Consider the following 25,617-nt stretch of genomic DNA (forward strand, 5'->3'; position numbering starts at 1 on the left):
CTTGGTATAGGGAGATGAGCAATGAAAAATTAATGAGAGAAATCTGACACTCTGAGTGTTTTCTAAAGAGTAAGCAATACTTAGGGAGAACGACTGGGGAAAAAATTCAGAAAAGCAAGAAACAAGCATCAGAAAACACCAGAAAATTCAGTGTTTCAATACTATGTCAATTTTATCATTGGATTGTCATATAGTGGCACATTTACCCAAATATTAAAGCTTAATACAAACAGCAGGGTAGGACAGTAGAAATGATATAATATCACAATTATTATTTGGCATAAATTTGCATGATTACTATTTATTACCATGAATATTCCAATTTAATATATCCTTGATAAAATTTATTATTACTTAGTAAAGAACAATTTTTAGAACACTAAAACTGTTTAAATTATTACAATGATTACAGGAAAAATATCATTCTTATATTCCCATAGAAACATTTAACTCTGCTACACAACATTGGCCTTAATGAATTGCTAGAATATACAGCAAATATGCTATATTTACTTTACATATAATCAAAATTTGATGTATATTATGTGTGAAATTTTGGGGGAGAGGAACATATGATGAACTTGAATTATTTTAAAATAAATCCTCTGTTTAAAGTCTGAGTGAATGAACTTTAACATTCTTCAAACAAAAAATAAAGTTTCATTAAATTAACAGAAACTTTACAAAGCATCAGTTACATGACATATATTATATTAGATGCTAAAAACTTGCTACATTTCTTGATAAAAATTTGATTTTATTATAATTTGGGAGAGATAAGGTATGCTAGATATAGAAGATAAAAGTTTACTTCCCTGCTACTGGCTTAACAGCTGCTAGAACTATCAACTGGCAGAATATTAGTACACACAGGAATGTGAAGCCTACAAATCTTTTAAGACAGTATATACAGGTAGAACAATTAATTATCACTTATCAGCTTAATGGCTCTTTAAAATTTGTACATAACCTACCATTTTACCCACTCCTATTAACAGCCATCTAAGCAAGGTATAATATATAATTAGAAATTGTAGGCAAGCCTTGTATAAAAGCATAAGAATACTCTCTGAGATTGTTAAATACATTAAAAGATGACATTTAATAAAGTAAATAAATCCCTTACTCTTCCATGTTGGTTAGAACACTCCACACAGCTGACTTGGATGTTTCCATGCTTAGCACCAGGAATGATCTGCACACATTCAAAGTCATTTGCCAAAATAACAATATCACAGCCCGATCCATATGCCTAAAAAGAAAAGTTTTACATTATGTAAGATATGTAATTTGTGAATTATTTTAGTTTATCTTAGTTTTTGCTGCTATTGCAAAGGATACTGTGACACATTTTACAAAAACAGTTAACGGAAGAATATTTAAAATGTCAATTTCCAAATCAGAACATTAAAAGTCACACCAAAAACATGGGGTGATGACACACCATGCATTATCATTCAACAACTGCTACTAACAGGAAAAGGGTTCTTCCAGGTCTTAAACACTATAGCCTCCATCCCTCATAAATCTTTCGGTTTAGAATTTCTCTCTGAAGCTCATCTCAGTAAACCCTAAAGAATAAAACCTCCATCTGAAAGTAATAAGGTATTGAAGCCTGCAATTGCATTCCCAGGGTTCAAACCAGGCTTGAGGAAGATCATGATAGAAATCAGATGCATTTTCCAACACAATTCCACATGGCTTAAAGAGCTAGTTAAATAGACATGAACCCCTGAGGCAGAATTACATGCACTAAGGCAAACACTAAACAAACTCAACTGCTGAAGTGAATCCATGATGAAGCCAGCCTGCCTGCCCCCTCCTCTCAACCTTACCAGGCAGGACAGAAAGACAGAGAGACAGAGACAGAGAGAGGAAACCAATCCAAAGTGGTTACACACACACACACACTAAACAAAATAAAAAATAAACTGATTTATATAAAATGTGACATGTATTTGGTCTGGAAAATAAAATAAAACACAAAGTCAAGTTCCTGGAAAATTCCCTTGTTCAAAAGAACTATAATGAGCAAAACCACATATTTCTTCCTATTGCCACACTTCTTCTTGGTGTATGCTATTCCTGTTTAGCAACTTTGTGAATTTTATGATGACATAAGGGGCAGAGGGTGGGGACATTTTTCTTTTTCTTCCAAACTCAACTTATGATTAAATACTTAAAACAACCTAACAATTTAATTCTCAAATGAAAAAGCCCCATAAAAAGCAACATAAAGTTTATGAGGTGGTATTTTTTTCCCACTATTTCTACAGCCTTAAGCAATATGGTCATGTCCTACAAAATACAGATATCCAGTAGCCAGGGCTGACATGTGATGACAGCTAAGCCAGTGAGGTCCACATACGGCTGGTAATGAAAGAGGGAACTGAAGATAAAGACCAGAGAGGAAGACAGACACTACTTCTACTGGTTACTGAAACTTCCAGTGTTGCCAAAATCCTGCTCTAACTACTATAAACTATCTTCAACTCATGTGTTTGCATATAGCAGAAAGTTCCCCAAATGAAAAACAAAGATGGAATTTTAAGCAAAGGAACTATGGGGGAAAAAATCACTCCCAGGAGGAAATAACCACTTATACTCTCATAGACAAAGCAGATTTGCTATACTATGGATTCAAGAAAGGTAAACTGAATGGGAATCCTGAGTATAGGTAGAAGAAATGTTTGTGTCACCATGCTAACCTTTACACTTATATTATTAAAATAACAAAAATAATCTTACCCTTAAACATTTCACAATTTCCAAAGTGCTTTATAGCATTATCTCAGCAAAGCAGATTGATGGTAAGAGCAAAACTTTACCTAGTTTGGAATCACCACACGCAGGGTTTTCAGTGTTGGTTCTGCAGTACTATGGGATCTTAAGCAAGTTACTTAAGCTCTCTGAGCATTTCCTTGTGGTAGAATGGAAGAAATAATACTTAATTCTTAGGATAGAAAATCTATTTCCATAGTGCTTAGCACACGTCACTCATTAAAGACACAAAGCAGTGCATGATGTCCCAAGTCTGGGCTAGCAACTGGGCATACAAAAACACAAGATGTGGTCCCAGTGAGTCTAATGGGGAGACAACCAAGTGAATCACCAATCACAACTAAATGACAAACTGCCATGACAGAGAGAGATACCTATGTTACTGGCAAAGACAAAAGGTACTCAATGAATGTCAAATCGGGACTTCCCTGGTGGCGCAGTGGTTAAGAATCCTCCTGCCTATGCAGGGGACACGGGTTCGAGCCCTGGTCCAGGAAGATCCCACATGCCAACGGAGCAACTAAGCCCGTGCACCACAACTACTGAGCCTGTGCTCTAGAGCCCGTGAGCCACAACTACTGAGCTCATGCACCGCAACTACTGAAGCCCACGTGCTGCAACTACTGAAGCCCATGCTCTACAACAAGAGAAGCCACCGCAATGAGAAGTCCGCACACCGCAACCAACAGTAGCCCCCGCTCGCCGTAACTACAGAAGGCCCGCGCGCAGCGACGAAGACCCAAAGCAGCAAAAAAATAAATAAATAAACGTTAAATCACTCCACCTTTCATTTTTGCAACAAACCTGAGAAGAAGAGAGTATCATTATCATTATATAAAGAAAGATTCAAGTTCATTTATTTGCCCAAGATTATACAGTAAGTGGAAAATGTTCAAACTCAGGTCCTTACAATTCTTATGTTCTTTTCCCCTACATTACACGTCAAAGAGACATAAAATATTTCAGATAAGTATTAGCACACTTGCTTCTCTAAAGATGGGCCATCCCCAGCAACAGCTGCTCTAGACATAGGCTCTTACTGCTCAGTCACTGAAGAGGATTTTTACTCCTCCCTAGATAGCCATAATTGCCTGACCTTTGCCAGAGGACATGTACCATGCTCCTTAGAAGTAGAGAATCTTGCCATTTTTCTGAAATGCAATAGTTCTCAAACCTGGCTGCATCAAAATCACCTAGGGAACTTGTTAAACATACAAATTGAGTGGTCCCACCCCAGACTTACTAAATCAGAATCTTCATGGATAAAAGAATTTGGCAATATCTATCAAAATTTTAAATACAATATACCCTTTGATTGACAAGTCCCTATTTTACTATAAGCATACTAGCAAAGCTTGCCAAAATATATAGAGAAGGATATTCACTGCCTCATTATTTTAAGCAGCAAAAACTGAAAATAATCATACCATCTATCAGTAGGGAAGTGGTTAAATAAGTTACTGAATATCCATCGAGTAGAATACTATGCAGTTACCAAAAGTTTAGAGACCACTGGTCTAAAATGGCCTCAAATCCCTTATCAAACTACTAATTACCATCATAACAGAACAATAATGTGTGGCACTAGCGTCCTGTGGAACCACACCTAGGCAATACCTACTCTTTTATATAACATCCATGGTCATGGCTAGAATGGAACCCCGTAAACGACTGCACACAAAGAGCTGGAAAAGTACAGAAGTTGAATATTATTATTCTTCACCTTTCTCTAAAGAGTCTAAAATACACATAACCCCAAGTGTGCAAGAACAGGGGACTCATAATCAGTCAGTACTGAATCACATGCATTCTATAACTGAAGGTGCATAAGATTTTAATGATTTATATACATGTGTGTTTGTTTGTCTGGTTCCTACTACACTGAGAGGTCCATCAGAGCAAGCACCATGTTCTTGTTTACCACTGTAGTCCCAGCACCCAGCATGTGCACAGCCCTCAACAGATACAGATATCTGTATAACAAATAAATGATTCAAAATCTTCCTAATTTCTGGCTCCAGAAGTCTATGTACCTGGAAACTTGGTCAAAGAACATGGAGTTCAGACAGTTGATATAAGCTAATAATTTGGCCAAGTTTATGATGGTAGCTATACAAGGAAAGAGAAAGGTATTTTGGCTTATTTTCCAGTCTAACAGCATCATGGATTTAGAAGACCTACCAGAAGAGAATCTATCAAAGCCTTCCTTAATAATTTACCATTTATTGAATACCTTCTATGATCAGGCAGTCTGCTAGGGTCTTTATGAATATCATATCTTCACAGGCCCCCTTGTAAAGGTGGAGAAACTGAGGCCCAGAAAGGATAAGTAACTTGCCCAAGTTCACAGAGTGAGGATTCATTTGCTTCATAGTAAAGCTCCTGCTCTTTCCATTGCATCACCCCAACTCCACTAAGATGTCTTATTAGCACTAAAAGGCACATGTTCATATTTGTAATCCCAAGTATAATTTCCCACAGCACCTAGCTCAGAGTAAAGACCAGCAGCTGAGAAGGTTTATACAAAATCTATAATTACTCAAGAGATTTCCATTCTTTCAATTTTAGGTCAAAAGCAATTTGTTTCATTCCTCTTTTTCAGAATTCAGTTTTACCACAGGAAAAATTTATAATGCAGAAGGAAAAGCAGGCACTCACTGAGACTACAAGCAAATACTAAAATGATCCCAGAGATATGGGCTCCTTTGTACTAGGTAAATAAATATCTCTGACTCGGCTGAGTATAAACTAACTATTCCACATGTGGTAGAGAGGCTACAGGATCACTACAGGGAAGCAGGAAAAAGGGCACTAAGTCCTTTCTGGAACAAATGGAATCCCTTAACCAAGTTCTTCCCTTGGGTTCCTGGGAGAACCACCCCTATGCCATAGCACCATACACCAGTGTCCTGCACTAATAACAGTACTGATGTATATAAAATATTTCTCAAAGTCAAGGATATGGTACTGGCCCAAATGCAGAGATGAAGTCCAAGAAAAAAGGAAGAATCTTAGAAAAACATCCTTTCCTTCTATTCACGTGGGAGTTTCTTTTAAGGAAGGACTGAACTGTCCTTATGATGAAGAATTAATGACTAGCTGACAGTTTATAACTAAGAGATAATTGTGTAGCACAAGTTCTAAAGGCAAAGACATGCTTTAACCCTCACTTGTTTTAACCTTACTTTTGGAGACTGAATCCATCCTGTCGGGAAAGAGAAAACTAGTCTCTACTTTGAGCACTGAAACTAAATTTCCAACCTGATGGAAGTTTTCAACCTGAGTCTAGTGGGTGTGAGTCACAGATGGTCTCAGGACGTCTTTGAAATCCTGGAAATTATATTTAAAGCCATGTGAATGTGCTGGTTTTCACTGGGTCCATAGATTTCATTAGTTTGTCTTAAAGAATCTCTTCCTTAGACAAAGTGTGTTATCCCAAAATTATTAAATGGGAGCTAAAAACCTGAGTATTTGTTATTACCAAGATTCTATGTTTTTAGTTGTGATATCCAAAATATCATTAGCAGAGTCCTGTCAATTAGCTGAGGCTGAAAAACAAGTGGCCCTCTTCTTTTACCTTATTAAAATGTTACACTTGAAAAAAATTTAAGTATCATTTTCTAAAGCCATAAAATCCTCTGAATTAACACACTATCGTGACAATAATAAAAATACTGTTGCCTTCTCTAGAGGGTTCAATGTCATTCTGAACAATGATTAAGTGTAGCTGAATAGGCATAACACACTCAGTCTTCTCTAACCTCAGTTTTATATATACTAATTGCCTTGACTACATTATTTTCAAAAATGCAAATAAGTAATACTCATATCTCAAACACTGTTCTAATTTCTCAGATTTCCCTTAAGTCTTAGATAAATTAAAGTGTAAAGTAAAGAAAAAAAAATTTTTTTTTTTGGCCTTGCCTTGCGGCTTATGGGATCTTAGTTTCCCTTACCAGGGACTGAACCCAGGCCCTGAGCAGTGAAAGTGCCTAGCCCTAACCACTGAACCACCAGGGAATTCCCAATTTTTTTAAATTTATTCTTCCTATTTTTTTAAACATCTTTATTGGAGTATAATTGCTTTACAATGTTGTGTTAGTTTCTGCTGTATAACAAAGTTCATCAGCTATACATATACCCCCATAACCCCTCCCTCTTGCATCTCCCTCCTACCCTCCCTATCCCACCCGCCTAGGTGGTCACAAAGCACCAAGCCGATCTCCCTATGCTATGTAGCTGCTTCCCACTAGCTATCTATTTTACATTTGGTAGTGTATATATGCTACTCTCTCACTTCGTCCCAGCTTACCCTTCCCCCTCCCCGTGTCCTCAAGTCCATTCTCTACATCTGAGTTTTTATTCCTGTCTTGCCCCTAGGTGCATCAGAGCCTTTTTTTTAAGATTCTATATATATGTGTTAGCATACGGTATTTGTTTTTCTCTTTCTGACTTACTTCACTCTGTATGACAGACTCTAGGTCCATCCACCTCACTACAAATAACTCAATTTTGTTTCTTTTTATGGCTGAGTAATAAATCTTACACAAAACATGACCCTTCCTATAAGAATACAGAGTATGAATACATTATACTGGCATTTTCTATGTTGTAGTTGGATGCTTTAACATCCTGGTAGTTACAGGGTCAAAGTTTGAGATCGCTGACAACTGTTCACAGATGTGTCTAAATTTTAAAAAGAATAGCACCGATGAATCAAGAGGTACTAAGCATGTTGAAAGGTTTCACTAATTTAACAAGGTGTTACAGTCTATTTTAACAAGAATACTCTACCAAAAGTGTTACTGTTAAACTCCCACCTCTCCCTGAGAGTTCTGATTCATATAAATATAAGGCACATGTTATTAAAAGCTAGAAAAATAATTATAAGAAAGAGGTGCCATTTATTGAAAGCCTGCTGGGTACAAGTATTGTACTATGCATTCCACATTCCTAGTCTTTCTTTCAAGACTGCAGTAAACCTAGAAGTTGGTTATTAATCCCACTTTAGTATAAAGAAATGGAAGTTCATATGATTTAATCAAAGTCCTAAGTCACAAGGCAAACACATACTGGCATGCAAATTTAGATCTTTTTACACTGTTTTATACACTTCAATGATGACCATCTTCTATCATATTGTTTTCTAGTGCTTAAATTTTTGTTCATCTATTGGTTAATTACATAAATTCATTTAAATTCTTCATTTCTGCTGTGATTTCTGCTCTATAAACAAACAAAAAACTAAAGAGAATACAGGGTTGTCTGGGCTTTCATGATTACTTGGTTGTACCAAGTCACCTTCAGGAAATAGTCTTAAGAGGTCAGTGTTGACCTATGAAAAAATTTTACAACCAAGAAAACAACGCACAGATTAACAAAAATTTCCCAAGAAAACATCCTTTCCCTCTCTTCATTTTAGTCACCTAGTTAAAACCCTAACTGCTTATGATACTCACAGAATTAAAAATTAACTTCTAAAATGGACAAATAGGTTTCCTTATTGAATGCTGAATGGATCCCTTATTAAGCTAGAACTTTCAAATAGTACTTATCCATTAAAGCTAAATAAACCACTTAAAGTGTTTTATGTTTTCAATGACAAAATATTCTTTATTATAGAGAGAATAACACATGTACTAAATTTTAAAACTATATAGGAAAATTAAGTCACCTTCTTAGACTTGACCGTCCCCACTCATAGCCAAGGAGCAATCACTTAACAGTTACCTATGAACTCTTCCTGAAATGTTTAGTGTACATACAAGTGTATCTACATACAAATCTTTCTTTTTAACATAAAGGGATTATGCTATACACAATTCTGCAACTTCTTGTCCACTTAATTAACAATATATCTTGAAAACTTTCCAAATCCCACAGAAGGAATTACTTTATTCTTCTTAATAGTTGCATAGTATTCCATTTTGTGGCTTTGCCATAAGTAATTTAGGTTGTTTCCAGTCTTTTACTATTGCAAAAAATGTTTCAATGAACATCTTCATGTATATGATACTATGCATATGTATGGAAATATACCCATAAAATAAATTCTAAAACATTACTTGCTGTGTCAGTGATTAGAATTAATAACTAAAGCAGACCGCCCTTCAAAAAATCATACTCCCCAGATATAAAAAAGTACCTGGGGCTTCCCTGGTGGCGCAGTGGTTGAGAATCCACCTGCCGATGCAGGGGACACGGGTTCATGCCCCGGTCCGGGAAGATCCCACATGCCGCGGAGCGACTGGGCCCATGAGCCATGGCCGCTGAGCCTGCGCGTCCGGAGCCTGTGCTCCACAACGGGAGAGGCCACAACAGTGAGAGGCCCACGTACCGCAAAAAAAAAAAAGGACCTGTTTGTCCACTTCATCACTAATCCTGATCATTATCAAATGTTTTAATCTTTCTAATCCAACAAAACCTGGCATCTACTTGTTTTAATTTGTATTTTTATTAGGAACATCTTTTCATATATTTATCAGCCATTTATATTTCTTTCTCTTCAAACTGACTATTCATGTTACTGGTCCATTTCTTTTTCTGTTTTGTTTTTTTTTGCCACACAGCGCAGCTTGTGAGATCTTAGTTCCCCGACCAGGGATGGAACCTGGGCCCCTGACAGTGGAAGTGGGGAGTCCTAAGCACTGGACTTCCAGGGAACTCCCACTGGTCCATTTCTTAACTGGGTCTTTAGTACTGTTGTTCTCAGTGATTTATAAGAGCTCTTCCTAGAACTTATCCTTTGTCATATGTAGCTAACGAATTCTTTTTTTTTTTTTAACAAAATGCCTGAGCTGAAGATATATGAAGGTGCAAACATATCAAAGAAAACATTTTCTTAATTGCGATAGTATATTAATACACCATTCCAATTTTTAAAGCTTTATAAACAGATCATAAGAAGCCACTGACTATTTTAAAACCTAATTTATGGCTTACCAGGAAACCATAGACTTATGCATAAAAAATACACATTCTGGACTTAATGAGAGTTCTCAAAATGAAATTTAAGTCTACAAAATGAGGTGTTTTTTTTTTTTTTTTTTGGCCGCGCTGGGTCTTAGTTGCAGCATGCGGGATCTTAGTGGTGGCATGCATGTGGGATCCAGCTCCCCGACCAGGTATCAAACCCTGGCCCCCTACATTGGGAGCACAGAGTCTTACCCACTGGACAACCAGGGAAGTCCCTATGAGCACTTATTATCAGCAATATATTCAATCAGCCTCACCTGTCTTCCTATAAGTTTCTATACCTAAAGTCAAACCCTTACCATTATCAATTACTGCCTACCACCACCCCCAAAATAAATAAGCCTCCTGTCATTCAGATACAAGTCAAAACTACAGTTAGAAAAGGGCGAGAGGGTAGTATTTGAAAAGAAGCTCTTCCTTCCACATGAGTAAGAACACATTTTACTGAGATGATTCAATCATTCTAACAGTTTGAAGTTCATTCAAGAATGCTGAATGAGCAAAATAAATGACAAAGAAACTATATATTAAAATAAACAAAACAAACAAACAAAAACTAAATATTATGCAAAAAGCTCAGACTAAGCCAATGATGCGTGAAGCAACATCAGAAATAATCTACTATGACTACTTGTGTAGTAACCAAAAGGACTGTTCCTCTTAGAAACAACCCACACCAGGAAGTGCAAAATTAACAGACTACTTATAAGTAACAGTAGAAGAAAGCAAAGCTGCAAGCAGTATGCTAAGTGATACATAAGACAAAGATTAATAGCATGTAAAAACAAAAATTTATGGCCAGAAAAAAGGAAGAGAAGAAAATTGAAGAAAATACTACATGTTTGTGATTAAGGGGTAAGAGACAAAATGATTTTTGTTTTAATTTCTTCCTAACAACCCCAGAAAAGCAAGTGATCTGAAAGTAGAACTTTCTCTAATTAAAATTAAAACTTTAAATTTAAACAAGAACTATTTTTAATATTAGTCAAAAGCTAGCCAATTTTGATAATTTACTAACAAGATGGACCTATTAAAAAACTTCTAAATACTAAGATAAAAAGAAACAGACACCTGTAGTCCAAACTAAGCCTATTTCTATACCCTTGAACCAAGAACAAACGTATGTTTTTTTAATTTACTGATACTAGTACCATCTGAAAGGAAAATGAGACCTTGAAAAGAAAAATATGCAATAATTAATTAATTAATTCTAATTAACCGTTACAAAACGAGCTCTATCTCCAGTTTGCCTGCATTCTCATTAAAAGGTAGGTCTGGAAATAAAACCCCAAAATTATCTTCTCTTATAAATAACTATTTTATGTCAGTGCTAAGAATAAACCATTCGAAGTATTAATTATCAAAAATGTATAAAGGAAATCATAGTAATACTGGTAACAATAAGCCCCATGGACTGGCCAGCACGTATAAAAACTTAGAGTCACCTTTCAGCCTCAAATTTGTTCTCTAAAGCTTAGAGTATAAAATAATTTGCCTCATAGAGAATATTGAAGTAAAATACTACTTTTTAAAACTGCTACGTCTAAAGAAATAAAATGAGCTTTTTTGGACGTTAAATTATTAGAAATAGAGAAAATAAGTACCTAATATCTTGTTCCTTAATTTGTTCTTAATACATTTTCCATCTGAAAGGATTTTAAAGTTAATAGTATATTATGTAGCAATATTAATATGTAATGTTTATGACAACTTTCAATTATTTTGTAACTACTGGCCATTTCCAGAAACTCATTTAATCTAAACGTTGATATTTTGAGGGAGATGGTCCTGACAGTGTTCAAAATAATATTTCCCAAATAATACGATTAAACTATTAAATTGTAGTTAAACTTCCAATCCTGCAATATGATGGAAAGAGTACATTCTTGAGAATCTAGAGGTGCTAACACTGACTATAACAATGGGCAAATCACAGTCTCTCTACAGGTAATTCCTCAATCAGTCAAACGAAAGATTGTGACTAGATCACTTCTGAGACCCCTTTCAACTTCTAAACTGTGATTCCATTAAGTGTACACAAATTTGCTTCAAAAAGTCTTGATAAAAAGATTAAATAATCCAGTGTACACTATTTTACATAGAACCCCAGCTAAATGTTTTATATCTTGTGACTCTTTCCCCGACTCAAAGCTGACAGGAGGCAAGGATGGGTCCAGAATAATGACCAGTGGCTAACAGCTGAAAAAGATGAGCTATGCCGAAGTCTATTCTGGGGAGTTTAAACCAGAAAACCCAGAGTTAGCAGGAAGAGTTGAGCTGAAAAGTCATACATATTCAGGGATAAGGCAGCCATTAAGAACCATGTGCAATTTGAAACTGAAATCACCAGTTTGAGAAGAAAATGGATCAGATATCCGAAAATAAGAAAGAACTCACAAGAAAACATGTATGCAAAATCTCTAAGAAAACGCGGTTTATTCTACCAGCTTTTTAGTTCTAATCACGCTGAAGCTCAGTTGCCCTTCCTTGATGATTCATTGTGTATACTGAAATAAACCTTGTTTTTACTTCAGTTCATCTGTTCCTTGCCTGACTGGAACCGAAACTGGTACGAGGATTGGGGATATTCAGAGCAGGGCTTCAAGGAAAATATGGAATTGCCCATGATATTACAGCAGCAGCAATGAGGACACTAGAATAGAAAGCTGGCAAAAAATATATATGTATAATAAAGTTACAGTTACTAAAGTAGTCATCTGTGATCCAGATGTGGGACCCAGAATACATACTAGAGAGAGGCTTTTGGAGCACTAAATAGCCGAATGTACTTTTTTCAGCTTTGAAGAATGAACAGCAAAAAGCAATGAGCAAGGGCTTCCCTGGTGGCGCAGTGGTTGAGAGTCCGCCTGCCGATGCAGGGGACACGGGTTCGTGCCCCGGTCCGGGAAGATCCCACATGCCGCGGAGCGGCTAGGCCCGTGAGCCATGGCTGCTGGGCCTGCGCGTCCAGAGCCTGTGCTCCACAACGGGAGAGGCCACAGCAGTGAGAAGCCCACGTAATGCCAAAAAAAAAAAAAAAAAAAAAAGCAATGAGCAAGAGTATGGTGCACCTGTCACTCTCATACACTATTGCAGTATAAAAACACGTGACTTTTCTGGAAGGCAATTTGGTAATATGAATTAAGAGACTAGGGCTTCCCTGGTGGCGCAGTGGTTGAGAGTCCGCCTGCCGATGCAGGGGACACGGGTTCATGCCCTGGTCTGGGAGGATCCCACATGCCGCGGAGCGGCTGGTCCCGTGAGCCATGGCCGCTAAGCCTACACGTCCGGAGCCTGTGCTCCGCAATGGGAGAGGCCACAGCAGTGAGAGGCCCGCATACCGCAAAAAAAAAAAAAAAGAGACTGAAAAGAGATTTAAGTACTTTGATTCATTATGTCTATTTCTAGGACTCTATCCTGAGAAAACATTCAGATGTGCAAACAAACATTACAACTAGTACCAAGATGTTTACTGCAGCATTATTTAAAGTAGTAAAAAAAAAAAAAAAAAGGAAACAACCTAAACATCCCATAATAGAAAAATTATGGTTTATCACGTCAAGTGTATTGTCCATCAGTCTCGCAGATGTTTCTAAGCGAAACTGCCCCACCCACAGCCTGGGCAGACAACGTGACCAACACTCACCGCATACAACTGATTGGACCAGGTGACACCTGATTCCAAAGGCCAAGAATTTAATACCAAAAGCTACAGGCTGGCCAGCAACCCATGATGTGGCCTGGCTTAAAAAAGGTGAGCTGGGTCAGATTCCACTTTCTGGATATTCAAGGAAATACCAAGAAATGTAGCAGGTAGTAATAGGCAGTAAAGCCAAAAGGACTTTATGTGCACAGAGGCCAGGGCGGTCCCTGGGGTCCTCATACATGCCAGTTTTAATGGATCCAACACAGGGAGAGGTTGAGGTATTATGTGAGCCACACAGTCCAGCACAGACAGAGTAACCAGTCCCCCGAGCCGACCAAGTTCCTGATATCTGAGGCCCAGTTGTACTACGTATGACTTGTGTTAGAAGATTCTTGGAAGAGTTGTCTTGTCGACTGAAAAAAATTACACAACCTAAACGTTAAGAATTATATTTTATTTGGCGGACTTTCTGAGGACTTCAAGGCCAGGAGGCAGCCTCTCAGGTAGTTCTGAGGGACTGCTCTGAAGAGGTAAGGGAGAAGCCAGGATATATAGGAGTTTTGCAACAAAGACCAGGTAGTTGCAACACGAAAAGATTACTGTTAGCTAAAGAAAACCAGACATCTCAAGTGAATGAATTTAGCACTTTTCTATGTATGGGAAGATGCAAGAGTCTGGGCTCATTGAAATCATTGCTTTGATATGCACCTTAGCCATCTAGGACCAGTATTCTTCCCCATCCTGAGTCCCCTCAGGGTGCACCTTTGGGGGTGGCTGCAGCAGCTGACAGCTTGACAGCAGGCAGCCCATTCACCTCTGTCCTGTGCTCCTTAAGGGCTCACAGGGTGGGGGGTGGGGGTGAGGTGGGGGGTAGTGGCTTGATGGCTGCAGCAACCTTTGTTTACTGATATGGCAGGCCACAGTATTCCCTCACAGTCTTCTACTCCTCTTCTGTATTCTCATCATTCCCCATTGCTTAAGGTAATTTGTTCCTTGTACCATTTAAGTCTCAACAAATATTCACAGCGGGATGACTGTGGGGATTCAAGTCAACAAACGTCTACTGAGTAGTTAGCATGGACCAGGCACACAGGGCAGAATGTGATGGAAAACAGGCAGGGTCTCTACCACATGAAGTTTACATTTCCCCAGAGGTGGATGGTAGGTTTTTGTTTTTGTATTTTTTAATTTACAAAGAAGCCTTGAGATTCTCATTAAACATAGCAAACGAAAAAAAAAAAAAACATCTATATTCACTCCCTCACAAAACTCCATTAAGTCGATTTTTTTAAAAAGCTAGAGGTGTACATAAAACAGACACCACAAAGAATAAATTAAAATGAACGTGTGCATAACCACCACTTAAAAAAAGAAGACACTATTTCCAGCAACCCAAAAGACCGTGTGTCCCTTCAAAAGGACACTTCTCTCCCGCAAGCAAAGTAGCAATGCCCTGACCTTTTTGGGAAATCACTCCCTTGCTCTTCTTTGTAGTTTTTCTACTTCTGCATGCATGCCTAAATAACATGGTTTAGTTTTGCCGGCCCTCTGAACTTTGTGTACGTGAAATCATACTGCATGTATTCTTTTATCTTGCTCTTTTCATGAACATTTGGTGAGAGGTTAATCATGACACATATAACTGTGATTCATTCATTTTCATTACTTATTAATATTCCCTTGTATGTACCACAATGTATCCATTCTAATGTTCCTGGACTGTTTGCATATTATTCAAAACAATGCTGCTCTAAGAAACAAACACAAATGCTGCTCTGAACATTCTTGTAGACATATCCTGCATATTATATGTATTTATCTAGAACATATATAGAGAAGAACTGATAGATCACAGAGAATATGTATCTTAAATTTTGGTATATAATGATAAAGCATTTTCCAAAGTAGCTGTATGAACTAATACTCCCACTAGCAGTGTGTAAGGATTCCCATTTATGGATATTCTTGCCATGACCAGATATGTCAAATTAATCTTTTGCAAATGTGGTAGGTATGCAATGGTATTTCCTGATTTCAACTTGCATTTCTGATTACTAATAAGGAAGAGCCTCTCTTTTCATATGTTTGCTAGTCATCTAGACTTTCTCTTTTTGTGAAATGCCTGTTCAAGACTTTCATCCACTTCCTATTAAGTTCTCAGTTCTTTTCTTATTGTTTTATAGATATTTTTATATTCTGGATACCAATCCTTTGTCAAATATATGTGATGCAATTATCTTTTCCAAGTCCGTGGCCTGCATTTTCACTGTTCCTTATAATTAGATTCCAGTTATGCATTTTGGGCAGGAACATCATAGAAATATAGCTATGTTCTCACTGCATTTTACTAAGAGGCACATTTGTCTACTTGTCCCATCTCTGGTGATGTTAACTTCGATCAGTTGATAAAGGTGGTATCTGACAAGTTTCTCCTCTATAAAGCTATTATTTTCCTTGGTAATTAATAAGCATTTTGTGGGAAGCTATTCTGAGGTTATATAAATATCTTGTTACTTATCAAACTTTTACCCACTACTATTAGCATCCATTGGATGATTCTTGCCTAATCAGTTATTACTATGGTGACTGCCAAATGGTAATTTTCTTCTTTTTTTTTTTTTTTTTTTGGCCTCGCCATGCAGCTTGTGGGATGTTAGTTCCCTGACCAGGGATCAAACCCGGGCCCTGTGCAGTGAGAGCACAGAGTCCTAACCACTGGACCACCAGGGAAGTCCCCTCTTATTTTTTTTTAACTGAAGTATAGTTGATTTACAATGTTGTGTTAGTTTCTGGTGTACAGCAAAGTGATTTAGTTATACATATATATATTCTTTTTCATATTCTTTTCCATTAAAGTTTATTACAAGATATTGACTATAGTTCCCTATGCTATATATAGTAGGACCTTGCTGTTTATGTTTTATATATAGTAGTGTGTATATATTAATCCCAAACTCCTAATTTATCCCTCCCCCTGAGTTTTCTTATTGATTTTTATACTTTTTATATTAAAGATCACGAGTTCTTACCTCATTCAAAGGGTGATAATCCACTACTATCACTTATTTTCATATTCCAATTGTCCCAGACTTGGCCAGTAGGAACCCTTCAAGCTAGCCCTGTCTTCTTTTGACATGTTCTCGTCATTCTTTGAACAATTCCTTACTTTCTGGCATACGAGATTCTAGGCTTATCTAGGCTTGTCATCCAACCTAGAATCAGCTATTTCTCCAAGGAATGCTGTTTCTTTTTAGTGGAGAATGGTATTTAGAAACCAAGATCTTGATGCCAGTTATGCTTCTGCTACTGGAGTACCAACTGTGTCTAGGCCCTCTCAGCTGACCAACTAGGAAACAGACATGTGTGCACATGCACTTGAATACACATGCATATGTGTGTGTGTATGTAGACAACCACATACAGTTTCAACTCTCCATTGAAAGGTTTAAAAGCAACGACATCCAGGACATGCATACATCCCCACCATATCTATATACCTCTATACCTATACATCATTGCTCTCTACCTTTCTCACTCTCTAAATATATATATATACACAAACAGATTCACACATTAAAAACCCATAACATATACATATATGGATACACACACATACATATGAAGTCACACAGATGCCTCTGGTCTGATTATATCCACCACAGGATTCATTCTAGCCTTCCTACATTCCATATTTTGAACTCCCTTCTTCAATTATGAGAAACCTGGTTCACATCATAAATTAATTTATTTATCTATAATTGTGGTATATTTGGTGTTTTAAGAAATATTTTGCAACCTGAAGGTCATGAATAAATTTTCTATACTGTCTTCTAAAATCTTTATTGTTCTTTCACACCTAGATCTGTAATCTACCTGGAGTTAATTTTTGTGTATGGGGTGAGCTAGAGGCCAAGTTTCATTTCTTTCCTATATAAATAAGAAAATGTCCCAGCACTACTGACTGAGAAAATCAACCATTCTATACTATTCTACCACGTCATCTTTGACATGAATCAAGCATCAGGTGGGACTTCGCTGGCAGTCCAGTGGTTAAGACTGCGCTTCCACTCTAGGGGGTGTGGGTTCGAGCCTTGATCAGGGAACTGAGATCCCACATGCCACGCAGTGTGGCCAAAAAAAAAAAAAAAATCAGGCATCAATAAATGTGTGAGTCTGTTTCTGCTGTTCTGTTTTGTTACTTTGGTATATTTGTTCTTAGGCCACCACCACACTACCTTATTGACTACAACTTCTACAAGTCTTCAGCTGGTAGAAGTCCTCTCATCTTAGTGTTCTTCAAGATAGGCTTATCTATTCTTGGCCCTATCTCTTTCCATAAAATTAGGCATCATTCTGTCAAATTTCACAAATCCTCTTTAAGTTTTTGACTGGGAACACATCAAAGCTATAAATTAGCTTGGAAAGAATTGATATCTTTATACTAGTCCATGAACATGGTATTTATCTCCCTTTATTTAGGTTTCTCAATAAAGTTTTATTAATTCTGCCCACAGAAATCTTCTACATGTATTATTAGACTTATTGCTGGTCCTTGATATTTTTTGATGATATGAAAAATGGTATCATAGCTTTGATTCCAAGTAAGAACAACAATATCTCTCTCCCACTGAATGCAGCCATAAAACATAGACAGAATGCATGGAACAAATATTTTAAAACTCTGAAAAGTAAATGCTGGTAGATGAATGAGGAAAGAACAGAATTTGAAATCCACTGTATTAGCAGAGAGTTTAAACTTAGGACGAAACCAAAACACACACAAAAAAAAGACCTCCAGGAGAAGCCATTTATTTTTGGTTCAAAAAGTAGGAAAAGAGACTCTTAATTTTCAAAGAGAGGGAGAGAAAATTCCCCATTTATCCTTTTTTTTCTTTTCTTTTCTCCATTTTCTCACATCCCAGCCCCCAAGCAATTCCAGAGCTCCAATATAAACAGCTATGATCCCAAGAGAGTGGGGGAAATCCCAGTTGCTTTTTTTTCTTTCTCTGTCCTACTGCTGCTTGGCACTGAACACAAATACAGTCACAGGAAGCACAGAGCAGGGTAACTAAAGTCTCAACTTTCCAGCCAGAGAACCACCAAGGGGAGCCCTAGCAAAACAGAAAGTACCACAGAAATCACAAAAAGGGAAGAGCTCGGAAGAACAACCCAATAAACTTTTTTATAAACTCCTGGGCACATCCCCGGGCAGCACATGCACAGATCATACCTAAAACAGCAGCATAAACACCTTTGGGATCTGAACTACAGGAGATACCACTGCCCAGGTCTTATATTGGCCGCCTGTGGCATGTACACAGGTTATATCCAACTAGCACTGCAAGGCCTTTGAAAATGGAACTCACACTGAAACTACAACCTATAGAAGGCTGGTCAGAACTTTTGGCATGAACCCAAATAAGCTGATTGCCTGCTAAAACAAAATATCAACATCCTCCATAAACTTTACACAAGACCTAGAGTTGCATAACACAATATTTTAAACAGTCCAGGTAACAATGCAAAATTACTGAGCATAAAAAGAGCTAAGAAAATCCCAACTCACATGGGAAAAGACAATCAACAGACACAGATTTTGAAATTAACACGCAAACATGTTAAAATGACTACTATAAAAATGCCATAGAAATATGAATACCCTCAGATCAGTGATCTAAGCTTCCATATTAATCGATTAGAAAAAGAAGAGCAAAACAAATTCAAAGCATGCAGAAGTCATGAAATAATAAAGATAAAAGGAGAAATCAAAGTGACAACAAGAAAACAGTATATAATGTGAATAAAATAAAAATCTGGTTCTTTGAAAAAGTTCAGTAAAACTTATAAACCTCTAGAAAGACACACAGAAAGAGAGAAGACATAAATTACCAACACCAAAGAAAAAATAAAAATTGGGACTTCCCTGGTGGTGTGGTGGTTAAGAATCCGTCTGCCAATGCAGGGGACATGGGTCCAAGTCCTGGTTCAGGAAGATCCCACACGCCACGGAGCAACTAAGCCCGTGTGCCACAACTTAGCCTGTGCTCTAGAGCCTGCGAGCCACAACTACTGAGCATGCGCACCACAACTACTGAAGCCCACATGCCCTAGAGCCCGCATGCCACAACTACTGAGCCCGTGTGCTGCAACTACTGAAGCCCACGCGCCTAGAGCCTGAGCTCCGCAACAAGAGAAGCCACAGCAATGAGAAGCCTGCGTGCTGCAACAAAGAGTAGTCCCCGCTCACCGCAACAAGAGAAAGCCCGCGTGCAGCAACAAAGACCCAACGCAGCCAAAAATAAATTAATTAATTAATGAAAAATAAAAAGATAACTTAAAAAAATTTTTTTTATTTTAAAAAATAAAAGAAAATACCAATACTAATCTTGTAAACATTAAAAAGATAATAAAATACTATAAACAACTCTATACACATAAATATGACAGTGAAATAGAAAAAAAAAAGACTAATTCCTCCAAAACCAGAAACTACAAAAACACACCCAAAATGAAATACATTACCTTAATAGTCCTTTCATTGTTAAAGAAATTGAATGTGTAGATAAAACCCTAAAATTCTGTACAACTGAAACTAATATTGTAAACCAACTACAGTTCAATTTTTTAAAAAAAGACCTTCTGGGGCTTCCCCGGTGGCGCAGTGGTTGAGAGTCCGCCTGCCAATGCAGGGGACACAGGTTTGTGCCCCGGTCCAGGAAGATCCCACATGCCACGGAGTGGCTGGGCCCGTGAGCCATGGCCGCTGAGCCTGTGCGTCCGGAGCCTGTGCTCCGCAACAGGAGAGGCCACAACAGTGAGAGGCCCATGTACCGCAAAACAAACAAACAAACAAACAAAAAAAACTTCTGAAACAGAAAAGTCAAAACCCAGATGATTTCACTGGAAAATCCTACTAAAATTTACAGAATGAAACCATTTCTACCTGATCCGTGACAGAAAGTAGAAAAGGAAGGAATACTTACAAACTAATTTTATGAAACCAGCATTACAATAATACCAAAACCAAACAAAAACAATATGAGGGGAAAAGATGATGGATCAAGAATGAACATAAAAAGAAATAAAAGAACGAACATAGATGCAAAAACACTCAACAGAATATTAGTAAATCAAATCTAGCCCTATATAAAAAGGATAATACACACCATAACCAAGTGGGGCTTATACCAGTAATACAAGGCTGATTTTATTTGCAAAAAATCAATGTAATCTACCACACTAACAGTTTAAAGAAGAAAAAAAATCACATGACCATATCAGTGGAAAAAAAAACATTTGACAATATTCAAGATGACTTTGTGATAAACACTTCCAGCAAAAAAGGAATATAAGGACATTTTTTCAATCTTGTAAAGGGCATACACAAAACAAAACAAAATCTAGGACTAGTCAGTGCAGTAAGTACAATAGAGCAAATCAGACATCACTTAAGATAGGATTAGCAGGACTTCCCTGGTGGTCCAGTGGTAAAGAATCTGCCTTCCAATGCAGGGAATGTGGGTTCAATCCCTGGTTGGGGAACTAAGATCCCACATGCCTCAGGGCAACTAAGCCCCAGCACCACAACTACTGAGCCTCAACTAGAGAGCCTGCATGCTGCAAACTACAGAGCCTATAAACTCTGGAGCCCACGTGCCACAACTAAAGAGAGAAAACCCACATGCCACAACTAGAGAGAAGCCCTGAGCCGCAATGAAAGATCCCGCATGCCTCAACGAAGATCCTGAGTGCCGCAACTAAGCCGAAGTAGCCAAACAAACAAAAAAGGATTAGCAAATGGATTAGAAAAAAACAATTAGAATTCCAAAAAGAATGAAAAGAAAATACAGTAGAGAGGGTTTTAGACATAGAACTAAAGGGAGAAGATCTAATATATATATATATATATATATATATATATATATTTTTTTTTGGTTGCATTGGGTTTCCGTTGCTGCAAGCAAGGGCTACTCTTCATTGTGGTACATGAGCTTCTCATTGCATGGCTTCTCTTGTTGTAGAGCACGGGCTCTAGGCCCGTAGGCTTCAGTAGTTGCAGCACGTGGGCTCTAGGGCATGCGGGCTTCAGTAATTGTGGTGCAGGAGCTCAGTAGTTGTGGCGCATGGGCTTAGTTGTTCCATGGCAATGTGGGATTTTCCAGGACCAGGGCTCGAACCCGTGTCCCCTGCATTGGCAGGCGGATTCTCAACCACTGCGTCACCAGAGAAGTCCTAATATATTTAATGTATTAGTCTCATGAGGTCAATGGGGCAGAAGCAATATTTGAAGAGCTATTAGCTGAAAATTTTCCAGACTTGATGAAATACATCAACTCACAGATTCAAACATTTCAAAAATCCCAAACAGGATTAAAAAGAAAAAAAAAGGACACCTAGACACAACATAGTAAAACACCAGAAAGACAAGAAAATCCTTACAAGCAGCTAGAGGGAAAAAAATTAAAATACAACTTCTAAAGAAGCAACAAGCTGGCAGCTCACTTCTCAACACAAACAGTGAAGGCAAGAAGATAAAGGAGTGATATCTTCAAGATGCTGAAAGAAAATACTGCCATCCTCAACCTATGCAACCTAAGCAAAAACATCTTTCAAGAATGAAACACAAAAGGGACTTCCCTGGTGGCCCAGGGGTTAAGAATCCGCCTTCTAATGCAGGGGACACTGGTTCGATCCCTGGTCAGGGAACTAAGATCCCACATGCCGTGCGGCAACTAAGCCTGCGCGCTCTAGAGCCCGCACACCACAATTAGAGAGCAGACACACACACCATTAATGGAATATTACTCAGCCATTAAAAAAATGAAATAATGCCATTTGCAGCAATATGAATGGACCTAGAGATTATCATACTAAGTGATGTAAGTCAGAGAGAGAAACACAAATATCATATGATATCACTTATATGTGGAATCTAAAAAAAAAAAAGATACAAATGAACTTATTAACAAAACAGAAATAGACTCACAGACACAGAAAACAAACTTATGGTTACCAAAGGGGGAAGGGGAGGCAGGGATGAAGTAGGAATTTTGAATTAACAGATAAAATAAACACCAAGGACCTACTCTATAGCATAGGGAACTATACTCAATATCTTGTAATAACCTATAATGGAAAAGAATCTGAAAAAGAATATACATATATGTATAACTGAATCACTTTGCTGTATACCTGAAACACTATAAATCAACTGTACTTCAATTTTTAAAAAATTTTAATAAATAAAAATAAATTAAAAATAGCTTTGTGGTATGCAGGTAATGTAAGTCTTAAGAATATAATACTTACATCCTTAAATATTAGAAAAAGAGCCTGGAATGTTTATCTCAATAAATTAAGAAGAAAACAGCAAAACTAATCCAAATAAAGCAGAAAGAAGGAAATAATAAATCAAGAATAAGAGTTAATGAAATAGAAAATAAATATATAACAGAAAGAACTAGTAAAGTTAGAAGTGGGTTATTTTAAAAGATTAATTAGGTTGATAAACCTCTACTGAAGGAAAAGAGGAGCCACAAATAACCAATGATAGTAAAGAGAAAAGAAGCAATATAACAAAAAAAAAAAAAAAAAAAAACAGATGCTGCAAACCTTAAAAAGATAGTAAGAGGTGGCTGTGAACAATTTCAAATTAATAAATTTGAATGTCTACACAAAAGAATAAATTCTTACAAAAATAACTACCCAAAACTCATTCAGGAAAAAAATACAGACAAGCATTCTGAAATCAAATAAGCCTCCTCCATGAGGCCTCCGTGCATTTTACCGAAATGGTAAGAGGGGTTATCTCTGGATTGTACAATTACAAATGATTTTATCTTTCTTCTACATTTTTCAAACTATCTACAAGGGCATGTGTTACTTTTTAAATTTTAAGGGGAGAAAAAAGAATTTGGAGCCTTAGGTTCCAGTCTTTTTTTCTTCCTCTCTCGTTGAAGTATAGTTGATTTACAATACTCTGTTAGTTTCAGGTGTAGAGCACTGCGATTCAGTATTTTAATGGAGGATATTATCCGCCATTGAAAGGTATTATAAGATAATAGCTATAATTCCCTGTGTTTTACAATATATCTTTGTTGCTTACCTATTTTATATATAGTGCTTTATATCTCTTAATCCCATTCTTCTAATTTGCCCCTCCCTCCTTCCCTCTCCCCTTTGGTAACCACTAGCTTGTTTTCTATATCTGAGTCTGTTTCTGTTTTGCATATCATTTGTTTACATTAATTTTTAGATTCCACATATAAGTGATATACAGTATTTGTCTTTTTCTGACTTATTTCACTAAGCATAGTACTCTCTAGGTCCATCCACATTGCTACAAATGGCAGAATTTCATTCTTTTTTATGGTTGAGTACTATTCCATTGTGTATATATGTATCACATCTTCTTTATCCATTCATCTGTTGATGGACACCTGGGTTGCTTCCATATCTTAGCTATTATAAATAGTGCTGCTATAAACTTTGGGGTGCAGGTGTCTTTTCAACTTAGTGTTTTCATTTTTTCTGGATATATACTCAGAAGTGGAACTACTGGATCACATGGTAGTTCTATTTTTAGTTTTTTGAGGAACCTCCATACTGTTTTCCATAGTGGCTGCATCACCATTTACATTCCTAACAACAATGTACAAGGGTTCCCTTTTCTCTACATACTCTCCAACATGTATTTGTAGACTTTTTGATGACAGCCATTCTGACAGGTGTGAGGCGATATCTTGTTGTTTTGATGTGCATTTCTCTGATAATTATCAATGTTGAGCATTTTTTTATGTGCCTGTTAGCCATACGTATGTCTTCTTTGGAAGAAAATGTCTATTCAGGTCTTCTGCCCATTTTTTTAATTGGGTTGTTTTTTTGATATTTTTTTTACCTATATATTTTGGAAATTATCCCCTTGTCAGTCATATCATTTGCAAATATTTTCCATTCCATAGGATGTCTTTTCATTTTGTTGATGATTTCCTTTGCTGTGCAAAAGCTTTTAAGCTTAATTAGGTCCCATTTGTTTATTGGTTCCAGTCTTAATTCTGCCACAGGGTCTGCTGTGTAGCTTTGATTAAATCCTTTAACTCCTAGATCTAAAATTCCTATACTAGATCTAAACTGTAAAACATTTCATTTCATATACCAATTTAACACACAAGATGGATATTAATCCTTCCATTTCAAAAAACAATTGTGTTTCTATATATCAACCACATGCAACTGGCACTACTAAATACTACCAGAAAGAAGGGCTATAATTCAACTACTTTACCAATTTAACTAGTTTATAGCTTAAAACAACATACACCAACAGTGTACAACAGAGCATATTTAATAGCTGGTTTGCCTTAGAGGGTATGCACAATGCCTAGGCGCTCAAATATTTTTTGAATCAAGGATGACCAGGAAGTTAGGCTAAACAAAATTCCACTGGGAAAAGGAAACTTTCCTTTTTACTTTCTATATTTCAACATTGTTTGAATTATGAGTTTTTCACAATGTAGACATTATATTAATAATGTTAAAACAAAAAATTGAGTTTTTTATGGTTTTTGTTTGCTTTTTGGTTTTAATGGCCAAATTGGGCCTTTGATTATATAAAATTTTGCCAGCATAAAATGATAGCCATGTTTAAATGTTCCATTTGTCTATGTATTAGCACATTCTTCTTTTTCCTTTGGCTGCACCCCATGGCTTTCCCCCACCAGGGACTGCACCCTCATCCTCGGGAGAGAAAGCACGGAGTCCTAACCACTGGACCACCAGGGAATTCCCAACATTCTTAAAATTACTTTCTAAAGAAAATCTTGCTTCTAATATAGTACTGGCACAAAAACAGAAATATAGATCAATGGAACAGGATAGAAAGCCCAGAGAGAAACCCACGCACATATGGTCACCTTATCTTTGATAAAGGAGGCAGGAATGTACAGTGGAGAAAGGACAGCCTCTTCAATAAGTGGTGCTGGGAAAACTGGACAGGGACATGTAAAAGTATGAGATTAGAACACTCTCTAACACCATACACAAAAATAAGCTCAAAATGGATTAAAGACCTACATGTAAGGCCAGAAACTATCAAACTCTTAGAGGAAAATATAGGCAGAACACTCTATGACATAAATCACAGCAAGATCCTTTTGGACCCACCTCCTAGAGAAATGGAAATAAAAACAAAAATAAACAAATGGGACCTAATGAAA

General features: G+C 37.1%; 1 protein-coding gene across 9 annotated transcripts in view; it reads right to left on the reverse strand.

The window, feature by feature from the left end:
• DMXL2 (Dmx like 2) overlaps nt 1–25,617 on the reverse strand; it is a gene marked incomplete at both ends in the record, with an annotated part of 175,883 nt that overhangs the window by 139,830 nt on the left and 10,436 nt on the right. For all 9 annotated transcript variants that reach the window (XM_079701342.1, XM_079701341.1, XM_079701337.1 and 6 more), the window contains one exon: nt 1,127–1,252. In XM_079701342.1, coding sequence (XP_079557468.1) covers nt 1,127–1,252 — 126 coding nt within the window. The remainder of the gene's footprint in view (nt 1–1,126; nt 1,253–25,617) is intronic.

This window comes from Hyperoodon ampullatus (assembly GCF_949752795.1).
Source record: "Hyperoodon ampullatus genome assembly, chromosome: 3".
Taxonomy (NCBI): Eukaryota; Metazoa; Chordata; class Mammalia; order Artiodactyla; family Ziphiidae; genus Hyperoodon; species Hyperoodon ampullatus.